This window comes from Dermacentor andersoni, chromosome 10, assembly GCF_023375885.2.
Source record: "Dermacentor andersoni chromosome 10, qqDerAnde1_hic_scaffold, whole genome shotgun sequence".
NCBI lineage: Eukaryota > Metazoa > Arthropoda > Arachnida > Ixodida > Ixodidae > Dermacentor > Dermacentor andersoni.
Window position 1 is genome coordinate 78,402,323 of NC_092823.1, and position 12,393 is coordinate 78,414,715.

The 12,393-nt window shown below is 47.4% G+C and overlaps 2 protein-coding genes across 3 annotated transcripts; one reads left to right on the top strand and one right to left on the bottom strand.

Annotated features, from left to right (window-relative positions):
• The first annotated feature begins 308 nt into the window (after nucleotides 1-308).
• LOC140213465 (putative nuclease HARBI1) lies at nucleotides 309-2,559 on the top strand. The gene is made up of 3 exons (XM_072284706.1): nucleotides 309-851; nucleotides 925-1,066; nucleotides 1,524-2,559. Exons 1-3 carry the CDS (start codon nucleotides 309-311, stop codon nucleotides 2,012-2,014), a joined length of 1,176 nt encoding a protein of 391 aa, XP_072140807.1. The 3' UTR covers nucleotides 2,015-2,559.
• A 138-nt stretch (nucleotides 2,560-2,697) lies between these two features.
• Nucleotides 2,698-5,916, bottom strand: LOC140212781 (uncharacterized). Of its 2 annotated transcripts, XR_011890383.1 has the most exons (4): nucleotides 5,823-5,916; nucleotides 5,376-5,478; nucleotides 4,817-4,974; nucleotides 2,698-4,359 (listed from the first exon to the last, which is right to left on the bottom strand). XR_011890383.1 is itself a non-coding variant. In XM_072284779.1 (3 exons), the coding sequence occupies exons 1-3, from the start codon at nucleotides 5,518-5,520 to the stop codon at nucleotides 4,210-4,212; spliced, it is 453 nt and encodes a 150-aa protein (XP_072140880.1). In that variant the 5' UTR covers nucleotides 5,521-5,800; the 3' UTR covers nucleotides 2,698-4,209. The 2 variants fall into 2 exon arrangements, 1 of the variants encoding a protein (XP_072140880.1); XM_072284779.1 differs by lacking the exon at nucleotides 5,823-5,916 and having other exon boundaries at nucleotides 5,376-5,800.
• Nucleotides 5,917-12,393: the final 6,477 nt, after the last annotated feature.

Below are 12,393 nucleotides of genomic sequence, written 5' to 3' on the forward strand. Positions count from 1 at the left end.
AGACACGGGAAAGCAAACTGGACGAGAAGCGTGTCTTTTAGAATGCTATGTTACAACGTACAGGGTCGGTATAACGTAAAACTATTCCGTTTTGTTTCTATTCCAACATGGCCGACACCGCTCGCTCATTGGCCGAATTTTCTGAGGCCGCGCCCATTTTTCCTGCCTGTCAAGCGACGTCAGGAATGCACAAAAACTGCCACGTCAAAGTGACGTTTACGCACTCATTATGCTAAATTATGCCGAACAAACCCGGCAAATTCGTGGAATAACCGGTGAGTGCCCCGTTCCGTTTGGAATAGAAAAAAATGGCGGCCTTCGTGATTTGTTTGGCGGCGGCGGCGGCGGCTCGTCAGTCCGGGCGCGGGAGGAGAGAGCCCGAGGATGCGTTTGACATGCCAGACGATCAGTTTCGGCAGCACTTTCGCCTGAAGAAAGAAACTGTGCGGTGGCTGTGCGACAAAGTGGCGGAGGAACTCGGAGGCGTGAGAACTTCAGCGCTGTCGGTGGAGCGGCAAGTGTTGTGCGCGTTGCGATTCTTCGCAACGGGCAGCTTTCAAGCCTCGGTAGGGAGCGAGGAGACGATCGGCGTGACCCAGCCTGCGGTCAGGAAGTGTGTGCGACGCGTGGCGGAGGCAATCGTCCACGCCGGGGCCCGCAACAAGTGGGTCCATTTCCCGAGGACGTCGGAGGAGAAGGCGGACGTGAAGGAAGGGTTCCTTCGACGCGGCTCCATTCCCGGCGTCATCGGATGCGTGGACGGCAGCCTTATAGCCATCATCGCACCGAAGGGCGAGCAGAAGGCGGCATTCATGTGCCGCAAAGGCTACTACGCCCTCAACACAATGTTCGTAAGTATCTTAATTTTTGTCTAATTGGCCCGTGATCGCAACGCGTGGCTTATGCTGTGCGCTCTCTCGTCAGATCTGCGACGCAGGCATGCGGATCCTCGCCGTCGACCCTCTGCGACCGGGGTCAGACCACGACGCCCACGTCTGGAGAACTACGTGGTTGCGTCGTCGGTTCCTGGAGGGGCATATTGCCAAGGCCGGCGAACACCTCCTCGGTGAGCAGCGAGAAAATTTTGTACAGTTGCAATTCTGGCAGCATGCAGCAAAGCGTGCTCGCGCCGTAGGAGAATATTGAAGCCCGAACCCCTTATGTCATAGTCAGGTTATTAAGTATAGGCGAGATGTAGAAATTTTCCAATGGTATCCGCACGAAACAAAGTGACAACACACCTTACTTTAAACTAATTTTTAATGTGAGTGTACAGTGCACACGTTGTCACATTCTTTTTTTACACCTTCAGTCATTTGTGAATGAAGACTACACAAAAAGCTGCCTTGCTGCAAATAGGGATGCTATGTCCCAGCTATTGTTATCTGTGATCACAGCTGGGTCAGGTGCTCAGCCTGTATATTTCTTTACTGCAGCCTTTCTGTAGTAGGTGCATTTTACATGACCCATGCTTCGCCTACTAAACTTTCTGCAGATTTCATACCATTTTTATGATCCTGCAGGTGACAGCGGCTACCCCCTGGAACCATGGCTCCTGACCCCAGTCACAGGCCACCGTCCCATACACACTGCAGAAGGCAGGTACAACACTGCACATGCTGCCATGCGGTCCGTAGTGGAGCGGTGCATTGGGCTTCTGAAGAGCCGCTTTCGCTGCCTTCAGCGGTACCGCGCCCTCCACTACCAACCAGAGCGCGCTGCCAACATCGTTGCAGCATGTGCAGTGTTGCACAACTTGTGTCTTGATGAAGGTGACGTGTTGTTGGATGATGTTAGTGATGACAGCAGCAACAGCAACAGTGACGATGAAAGTGGCAACCCCTCCCCACAGAGAGTTCCCCAAGTGAGGGCAGCACGCATGATGTACCTGAGAGGCTGTGCTGCCCGGGATAATGTTATTAGCTCATTTGGCACGACACGGCAGCAGCACCAGCGATACCTGCAAAGGGTGCGAAGGCGGCTGCGTCGACAGCAGCACCGACAGCAGCAATAAACATGTGCCTGACACTGCAGGCAGATGTTTATTACTGCTGTCTACACATCTAATAGAGAGCAGGAACCAATGTGAAGAAATGTGTGCAATTAGTGGATAGCATGCTGCTTTTTTTATAGAATCTGCTCAATCATAACCAGCGTTTTCACGTGTCCTCTGCCAGTGAGCTGTCACTACCGCAGATGATTGCATCATTGCACTGTGACACTACATGAGAGCCTTTCATTTAGTACCTGTGGATAGAACACTTTGTGTTCATCAGCAGAATGTTGTAGTTACTTCTCTGGGCAGCTGGGGTTCGCCAAATGATTTGCTGCTGCTGCTGTTGCTTCTGCCATCACCGACACTGTCACCGCCATCTGCACTGTGCATGGGAGGATGTTGGTCTAATCCTCCTCGCTTCCTATTTGGGCTGCTGCCAAGCACAACACTTCTCGCTCCACCATGTGTACTGTGCTCACGCACCTTGTAGGCCCTGCGCTGTTTTGCCACACAGCCACCGCACAGTTCCTTGACATAAGGCCAAGTTATGCCGAAAATGATCGCCTGGCATGTCGAGCGCGTTATTCTCCCTTGGGAGAGTGTACATATGCAAATAGTTCTGAAAGTGAAGGAACACAAATTGTACATATTCATTTCAAGTGCAACTTGCATTGTGTAAAATCGTTTATTTAAATCTGCATTGCAAATAAAACCATGTGATCGATCTTCAATGCCGTCTTTCATCAAAGCAAATGACAGACAAGTACACAGAGCATGGCTTCATGGCGTCAAAATAGCCGTGTGACGTTCACTACATGGGACCCAGTACACTACCACTGGGCCGTTGGCAGATGTTAAATTGCATAAATATGACACGAGCATAACGATATTTTTTTGAACTCGCAGACAACCATTTTTCTTCATCCAGCAACTTAACAGCAAGAAAGATCTCTTCTCTATTATGTAGTTGGCATGTTTGTAGCACAAAACAGTTTCTTTTCAATGACTAGTGCCGTAATAAGATCACAATATAAAGCAGCCATGACATGCTTCTAAGGAACGACAAGTGAGAAAATGCTTGGCACTAAAACGGTATTTCATATAACGGCTGCAAGACCAGCCTGGCAGCGAATGTCAAAATAGCGGCCACATCGATGGCTCTGTTACGTATGTCGCAAACTGTGCTCAACTACAATGGGGACTAGATTGTATTGCTATCATAGGTAAGGACACCTGAAATATCACAGCGACTACCACAGGTAACAGGTGCTTGGTGTGACCAGTGGCTACGTCATCAAGAATATTGTGATACGCATGTGCAAGCCTGGCCTGCATGTGTATAAACGCACATGCTTCTCGCAATAAAGCGCTCTTTCGTTTCCTGCTGCTCGGGTGTGTACACTTGGTGATAAAAATATCAATTCGGCTACTTTGCGTAGGCACGAATGGTTATACATTGCAGACATGACATACATATGGCATGAAAATTGATTTCCAGTTATCACAGTATTGTAGTTATTAAGCGCACCTGTATGTGTGCGAGACAATGTCGTAGTTGGCGTAAAAGTGATTGCACAGTGTATCTTCCGTGGAAGAACGGCGCACATTGAAACATATCAGTAACAGCAAAACAAAAGTGAACAACACCTAACGAAATTATGGCAAAAAATGTACATATAAGTTGTACCGTCTCACTTGGACAAAGAATAATACACACTAAATGAACTTGGGGAAAAAAATACGGTAAAAAACAGAAACGCAAAAATATGACAAAAATTGTAAATATAACTTATACCGTCTCACTTGGACAAAGAATAATACACACTAAATGAACTTGGGGAAAAAAATACGGTAACGAACAGAAACGCAAAAATATGGCAAAGAATGTACATATAAGTTATACCGTCTCACTTGGTCAAAGAATAATACACATGAAATGAACTTGGGGAAAAAAATACGGTAACGAACAGAAACGCGAAAGTTCTACATATAAGTTATATAATGCCTCACTTGGGCAAACTTGCACTACATATGAAAATAAACATAACAGAAATTACCTTGCAAAAAAAAATATGATTAGGGACAGAAATTACGGAAAACAGCCATATCATCCTTTAGTGCTGCATAAAAAAAAAACAAGCATAGATAGGCAACACTTGTACCTACAAAGCACTAAAGAATGATATGGCAAAAAAAAAAAAAAAAGCTGCCCCTTATTGCTGAGGCGGCTCGCGCAGGTGGGCGAGGGCAGCCAGCAGCTGGCGCAGCGTGGTCGCAATGAGAGTGGTCGCCTCTCGCGAACCACGCATCTCGGCCACCAGCTGCTCCAGGACTTGCCGCGTCGCTCTCTGTTCTTCCACCAGCTGCGAAACAAATTCACTTAGTTAGCTACAGGTTATGCAATGTAAATGCTCGATTTGCACTTTTTGCAAGTGTTGCAGTTTCAGCAAGGTTACTCTTGAGGGCAGCGAGATCATTTACATATGACATGAGAAATGGCCGTGCAAACGTATATGGTCTGTTATGTTTAAAACGTGTGAAACGTAACAAATCCTACCAAGCTGCCTCTGCCTGTCAGAAGGCGGTATTGGTGACTAGTTGAATTCTTAAACAAATTATGATCATGCTGTCGCGATACATGCAACCATGGAAATGTTTTGTAAGTTGCTATGTGTTAAAGAACACCTCAAAGGAGATGTATAAATGTGCATGAGCCAAATGACTACACATGCCTCTCATGTGTAACATGGTTGTAATGTACATTATTACCATGTGCCCTAATCACCTCTTCAAAAAATGACCCGGCCTAGTTGTACGCACCTGCCTATGTTGCTGCAGCAACAACTGGTGGAAGCTTGCGGCCTCCGCGTTTGCCGCCTCAGCTAGCCGGCTCTGTCGGGCATAGTCTGCGGCCGCCCGAGATGCTGCGTCCTCAAGGACCTGTTGGCGGGGTGGCGGCCTGCGGGGCTGCTGCCGAGCTGATGGTCCGTAAAAATAACATCAGTAAACAGCGGTTAAAAAAACTAATTTCGCTCCATCCTGCGTAGACATTTCACTGGTTCATTATCAGGTGGAAGCCCAGAAAAATAATTCCGGCAACACACCGTTCACAAAATGAACAGTCAATTTGCGCAAACAAAAAGGCACTACACCATCATAAAATACTACACTGATAGTACTTTCAGCTTGTACGCTGCACAAGCTGCATTACAAATGGTGTTAACAGTCAGATTATTGTTCCATTTTGCAGCGACCTTTAGGCAGGCACTTTTTCGTTGCCATGTAAATAATATAAATACACAATTTCTGTTTCAAAGGTCTTAATAGATAATGCTTGGAGTGATGTGTTCGCATTGCAATAGCTGCTGAAGTGCCTTACGTGCAGTGCCACTGGTCCCCGGCTCCGTGCCCACTGAGACGCGCGCAGCTGCTGGTGGGGCAGGGGGCACTCCATCACTGGACTCCTCACTGGAGGTGTCCTCCTGGAACAATAAAGCACAGGACATAATGTGATTAAGTTCCATCAACTGGTTGCAATGTCTATTTCACTTATCACGCAATTCCTAATCCATCATGCGACATACTAGTGCCTTGGAGCTTTGACAACTCGTTGCTAATGCTTTTCGGATTAACGCGTCATGAAATCCACCACAAGGTGTTTCTAACAGCAGTGGGGCAGCATTTCCGTTCTTGCAAAGTACGGATATCATGTGCTGGCATGTGTGTTGAATTGTAAGAAAACACACACAAGCACACAAGGGCAAAATATTCACCACGGTGTAACTGCCCGTCATCGGTACACATAGCAACGAACATTGCTACTCACCTCAGCATCGCCAGCAAAAAAATCCGCAGGGGCGGAAGCTGGGCCGGTATATGGGCGAGCACGGCGAGCACTCGACCCTCCAGGCCGCCCAACTTTCCGCCTCCCGTCTTCCTGCAAATGCATGAACACCGTCAGCTTATACGTTCCGAAGACGTTGCTAGTCGCGGGCTCGCCTCTTCTCGGCGCCAACCTGCGCCGCGAGCTTTTTGCACTCGTACGTCATCCGCGACCAATACAGGCGCCAGCGCCGGGCTGTCTTTGCTGCCGGCCCGACGGCGTTCAGGGCGGCGGCAATTTCTTGCAACAATTCTCTTTTTTGGGCAGCACTCATACTTGGCGAGAGGCTTGTGGAGCCTCTCGCCAAGTACGAATGCTGCTCCATAAACTGCACTAGCATAGCGGCCTGCGCGGCCGAAACGCGCGCTGTTGCTTGTCTCCGCCATTTCTTTTTCGCGCTCAATTTTCGCCGGACCGCAGCGAATTAATACCAACAAATCGTACCGTTTCAGATATCACTACGTCATTAAAACATAACGGTTACATTCATTTAATGTGTCGTTATTTTATCACGCCATAAATGCCACGTTAAACTTAACACAAGTGAATAACAACAACAAAAAAACCTTTCTCGTGCAAATATCCAGCAGAAGTATCTGTACCGCCCGCACGGGCGAATGGATCACTGCGCAGCAGTGTGTGGCAAAGAAACAAAAATGAGCCTCTGTTACAGACCACCCTCGATTTAAATCATGACCTACATTCGGAGACAGTTGCGATCGTTTATAGAAAACGTTTACTTACCAGCTATCTGTTGAGATGCCTTCCAACCTTCATCGATTCTTCCGTATCCTATGCGAATAAAAGCAAACGTGAACACCATGCGATCACCCAGATGTTCAGATGCTACTGCTCAGTCACTAAGCACAAGAAAGAATGATGTGTTTACTCACCGAGCACTACGCTTTCACAGTCTTCATGATGTTCACAGCTTCCAGAATTCTTCTCGGGCGAAAGTACCTCGTACGGCGAGATTTCATCTAATCGCGTTACGGACAAAAATACACCAAGAGCGGCCCACAGAACCGATCAGCTGTTTTCGCGTAGCCGCCATCTTAAGTGTGCGTAGCAAAATGGATTGGATGCGGAATTGGCACGTGTGTGGCTATGACTCGAAAAATTAAAATATTTATGTTTACTTTCAAGCGCGCTTCAACTTCTCTTGCGTTAAAAGATTACAAAACACTTTTACTATCAGCGACACACAATTGTTCTTTTATCAGACGTTTATATCTTTATGTCACTTGCTATACGGTCCCTTTGCAAATAAAAAACAAGCAATACATACTTCCGGCAACGATGGAGGCTGCTGATTGGACAGATTGAAAAACGTCGCTGGTTCCCGCCCCCATACGCAGAAACTGTCGCGTCATTTTGACGTCCGGAGTTTGGAACAGTTTTTGTTTGGAATAGAGTTACGTTATCGCGCCCCAGGTTTCTACAAAAGTGACGGTAACTGCTCGAAACATTTGATGCGTCGGCTTTTGCGCCTTTAGAAATATTTAGAGAGGGCTCCCATATATATATTCGCAGCGCAAGCACGGCGATGGACGAACCAGGCTACCGCTAAGGTTGACTTTCACAACACAATTTTCATTCCACGTCGTAATCACACACATCGTTTGAGGCTTCGTTCTGGGGCACACGCGGGAGTTCGGGTTGCTGCTTCTTGTTGCGTTTCGCGTAAGAATATGGCTAGGAGCAGGCACCACATATGCGCAATGACGGGCAATATACACGCATCATTTCTCCAGAAGCTGATGCCGAGCACGGGTAGCGCGAGGATCTTGTTGGGCTGACAAGACAAGTTCGTGGCAGCCGAATTCCGAATACTGCATATACGGTGAGGGTAGCTATATGAACTTGTCGATAGGTCATGTTGTAGATTGTTGTAGCGCAGGCAGAACGAAACGCTCATAGAATGTAGGCAGGACAACACACAGCGCTGAACCATAAAATAAAGAATCGCTGAACCACCTGCGAACAGCTGTTTACGTGCGCGATGTCGCACTGAACTACAGAAACCGCCGTCGCGCACCCCAAGACAAATCTTAACTAACGTTTTTAAATTAGTAAACGTACGTATTATTTGCTTTTAGTCAAGAGAAGTCAATCATATTATAGTGTAAACGTTTTATTCACTACAATAAAAGAATTATGCAGCGTGTGCCATGAAACCTGGCAGTAAGCAACCCTGGGCGTCGCACCAGTCGCATTGTTAAAATCGGAATCATGTGAAATGAGCCCTCTAAAAATCGCATTGCGACGCGTGCGACAGCACCGATTTTCGTCGTTGCAGTCGCAGCATGTGAAACAGCCTTAAGCGGTGTGGTTTGAAAAAATTGGAAGACGCTTAAAGGGAAGATGAAGAGTCTGTCGCATTCAATAGGACGCTCATATACGGATGCGGAGACCCCGTCAACCATGCACGTAAAATTTTGGGCGAGATTTTTCCCTTAAGAACGACGTAATCGCCGGTTAAAATCGCGCTGTCGCTCCGCCCCCCGTCGAGCGCCGCGCGCTGCTGCTGACGCTGACGATGCGAGCGGAGACCGGAAACCACGGCGTAGTGACGTCAGCACTGGTGTGCCGCTCCTTCGCCGTCTCTGCGACCGTGCGTGACCGCGCATGTTTATCCGTGCGTGCCGTCATAATCTGACTAGCTCGAGCCTGCATTCCTTTCTTTTGTGTGTATGCAGACTGGTAGTTGACGTGCGCAGCGTCAATTTAAGTGGTGGGCCGATCACGCCGGCGTTCTGTGCAGCCTACGGTTGCACGAACATCAGCGGCCGCGATGATGATGATGATGATGATGATCATCATCATCATCATCATCATCATCAGCCTGGTTATGCCCAATGCAGGGCAAAGGCCTCTCCCATAGATCTCCAACTAACCCGGTCATGTACTAATTGTGGCCATGTTGTCCCTGCAAACTTCTTAATCTCATCCGCCCACCTTACTTTCTGCCGCAATCTACTACGCTTTCCTTCGCTTGGAATCCATTCCGTAACCCTTAATGACCATCGGTTATCTTCCCTCCTCATTACGTGTCCTGCCCATGCCCATTTCTTTTTCTTGATTTCAACTAAGATATCATTAACTCGCGTTTGTTCCCTCACCCAATCTGCTCTTTTCTTATCCTTTAACGTTACACCTATCATTCTTCTTTCCAAAGTTCGTTGCGTCGTCCTTTATTTAAGTAGAACCCTTTTCGCAAGCTTCCAGGTTTCTGCCCCGTACGTGAGTACTGGTAAGACACAGGTGTTATAAACTTTTCTCTTGAGGGATAATGGCAACCTGCTGTTCATGATCTGAGAATGCCTGCCAAACGCACCCCAGCCCATTGTTAATCTTCTGATTATTTCAGTCTCATGATCCGTATCCGCAGTGACTACCTGTCCTAAGTAGATGTATTCCCTTACCACATCCAGTGCCTCACTACCTATTGTAATCTGCTCTACCCTTCCGAGGCTGTTAAACATTACTTTAGTTTTCTGAAGATTAATTTTTAGACCCACCCTTCAGCTTTGCCTCTCCAGGTCAGTGAGCATGCATTGCAGTTGGTCCCCTGAGTTAATAAGCGAGGCAATATCATCAGCGAATCGCAAGTTACTAAGGTATTCTCCATTACCTCTAATCCCCGATTCTTCCCAATCCAAGTCTCTGAATACCTCCTGTAAACACGCTGTGAAAAGCATGGGAGAGATCGTATCTCCCTGCCTGACGCCTTTCTTTATTGGGATTTTGTTGCTTTCTTTAGGAAGGACTACGGTAGCTGTGGAGCCACTATAGATATCTTTCAGTATTTTTACATATGGCTCGTCTACACCCTGATTCCGCAATGCCTCCATGACTGCTGAGGTTTCGACTGAATCAAACGCTTTCTCGTAATCAATGAAAGCGATATATAAAGGTTGGTTATATTCCGCACATTTTTCTATCACCTGATTGATAGTGTGAATATGGTCTATTGTTGAGTAGTAGTTGACGCAAGTCTAAGGTGTTCCTGATTCTATTTGCAATTACCTTAGTAAATACTTTGTAGGCAACGGACAGTAAACTGATTGGTCTATAATTTTGATGTCTCTGGCGTCCCCTTTCTTATGGATTAGGATTATGTTAGCGTTTTTCCGAGATTCCGGTACGCTCGAAGTCCTGAGGCATTGCGTATACAGGGCGGCCAGTTTCTCTAGAACAATCTGCCCACTACCCTTCAACAAATCTGCTGTTACCTGATCCTCCCCAGCTGCCTTCCCCCTTTGCATAGCTCCCAAGGCATTCTTTACTTCTGCCGGTGTTACCTGTGGGATTTCGAATTCCTCCAGACTATTCTCTCTTCCATGATCGTCGTGGGTGCCACTGCTACTGTATAAATCTCTATAGAATTCCTCAGCCACTTGAACTATCTCATGCATATTAGTAATGATATTGCCGGCTTTGTCTCTTAACGCATACATCTGATTCTTGCCAATACCTAGTTTCTTCTTGACTGCTTCTAGGCTTCCTCCGTTCCTGAGAGCATGTTCAATTCTATCCATGTTATACTTCCTTATGTCAGCTGTCTTACGCTTGTTGATTAACTTCGAAAGTTCTGCCAGTTCTATTCTAGCTGTAGGGTTAGAGGCTTTCATACATTGGCGTTTCTTGATCTGATCTTTCGTCTCCTGCGATAGCTTACTGGTATCCTCTCTAACGGAGCTACCACCGACTTCTATTGCACACTTCTTAATAATGCCCACAAGATTGTCGCTCACTGCTTCAACACTAAGGTCCTCTTCCTGAGTTAAAGCCGAATACCTGTTCTGTAGCTTGATCTGGAATTCCTCTATTTTGCATCTTACCGCTAACTCATTGATCGGCTTCTTATGTACCAGTTTCTTTCGTTCCTTCCTCAAGTCTATGCTAATTGGAGTTCTTACCATCCTATGGTCACTGCAGCAAACCTTGGCGAGCACGTCCACATCTAGTATGATACGAGGGTTAGCGCAGAGTATGAGGTCTATTTCATTTCTAGTCTCGCCGTACGGGCTCCTCCACGTCCACTGCCGGCTATACCGATTGCGGAAGAAGGTATTCATTATCTGCATATTATTCTGTTCCGCAAACTCTACTAATAACTCTCCCCTGCTATTCCCAGCGCCTATGCCATATTCCCCCACTGCCTTGTCTCCAGCCTGCTTCTTGCCTACCTTGGCATTGAAGTCGCCCATCAGTATACTGTATTTTGTTTTGACTTTACCCATCGCCGATTCCACGTCTTCATAGAAGCTTTCGACTTCCTGGTCATCATGACTGGATGTAGGGGCGTAGACCTGTATAACCTTCATTTTGTACCTCTTATTAAGTTTCACAACAAGACCTGCCACCCTCTCGTTAATGCTATAGAATTCCTGTATGTTACCAGCTATGTTCTTATTAATCAGGAATCCGACTCCTAGTTCTCGTCTCTCCGCTAAGCCCCGGTAGCACAGGACGTGCCCGCTTTTTAGCACTGTATATGCTTCTTTTGGCCTCCTAACTTCACTGACCCCTATTATATCCCATTTACTGCCCTCTAATTCCTCCAATAGCACTGCTAGACTCGCCTCACTAGATAACGTTCTAGCGTTAAACGTTGCCAGGTTCATATACCAATGGCGGCCTGTCCGGATGATATCCCACTGCTTTCCGCAAGACAAGAAGCTGGCAGCTAAGTGGGAGGCTGCTGTGAATCGAAAGAATTTCAAGCGCTAAAGTACCACAGTGCTGTGCTCTAACCACTGCCGTAACGACGATTACTACTGGAGTCTATCAATAATGCGTGAATGAGTGAAAGTATGACTTTCTGCTAGCAGGCTTTCTAAACGCAGAGCGAGAAGGGCGGGGCAACGAACGCACAAAGGCGGGACGGGTGCGGGTGGACGGATGGTAACTGGTTTTGGAAGACCTTATGAATGCACAAACAGAAAGCTGACGTCACCAGGTGCCTGACCAATCACACGCGGAAACGAGGCGCGCGAGCTGCCCGAGTCTTCTGCTGCACGTTTCGTCGAAATAAAATCTATTTGCACTTTCTTTCGCTCAATTTCGATACAATATTCGAATTCGGAGGGTTGAAAACCATTACGTACAACTCCTCACACATTCTTTCAGGATACCTCTTCAGCTTCCCTTGAATTTCGCCTTCAAGAGTGGAACGCGATAGCGTTATCGCACCCGGTTCGCACCGCCCACTCAATCGCTCGGCATGCTCATCAGTCACACAAACATGAAACGTGCGCCTGAGCAAGCGGAACAAACCAAAGAACTCGGTGTCTCGGAGGGACAAACGACCTACGCGAGCCAAACGTCGTGATTGGCCAGGACAGCCGGGCCGCGACGCGCCATGAAGGCGGACGCGATCATGGAGCTGACGACTTGATGGGATCGTCCTCTATCTCCCTTGGGAGCACCAGGCAGACGCATGCCTCCTCGCCAGCAAGACGGCACACATCGCAGGGGACGCTTTCCCACCAGACGCGCTACGGCGCAG

Excerpts from the sequence above, each read along its gene's own strand:
- LOC140213465 (XM_072284706.1), top strand. The coding sequence starts at position 309 with ATGGCGGCCTTCGTGATTTGTTTGGCGGCGGCGGCGGCGGCTCGTCAG. Across the intron at positions 852-924 it reads ACGCCCTCAACACAATGTTC|ATCTGCGACGCAGGCATGCG; the intron begins GTAAGTATCTTA and ends CTCTCTCGTCAG. Across the intron at positions 1,067-1,523 it reads GGCCGGCGAACACCTCCTCG|GTGACAGCGGCTACCCCCTG; the intron begins GTGAGCAGCGAG and ends ATGATCCTGCAG.
- LOC140212781 (XM_072284779.1), bottom strand. The coding sequence starts at position 5,520 with ATGGAACTTAATCACATTATGTCCTGTGCTTTATTGTTCCAGGAGGAC. Across the intron at positions 4,975-5,375 it reads GGGGACCAGTGGCACTGCAC|CTCGGCAGCAGCCCCGCAGG; the intron begins GTAAGGCACTTC and ends ACGGACCATCAG. Across the intron at positions 4,360-4,816 it reads TGCTGCAGCAACATAGGCAG|CTGGTGGAAGAACAGAGAGC; the intron begins GTGCGTACAACT and ends TTTGTTTCGCAG.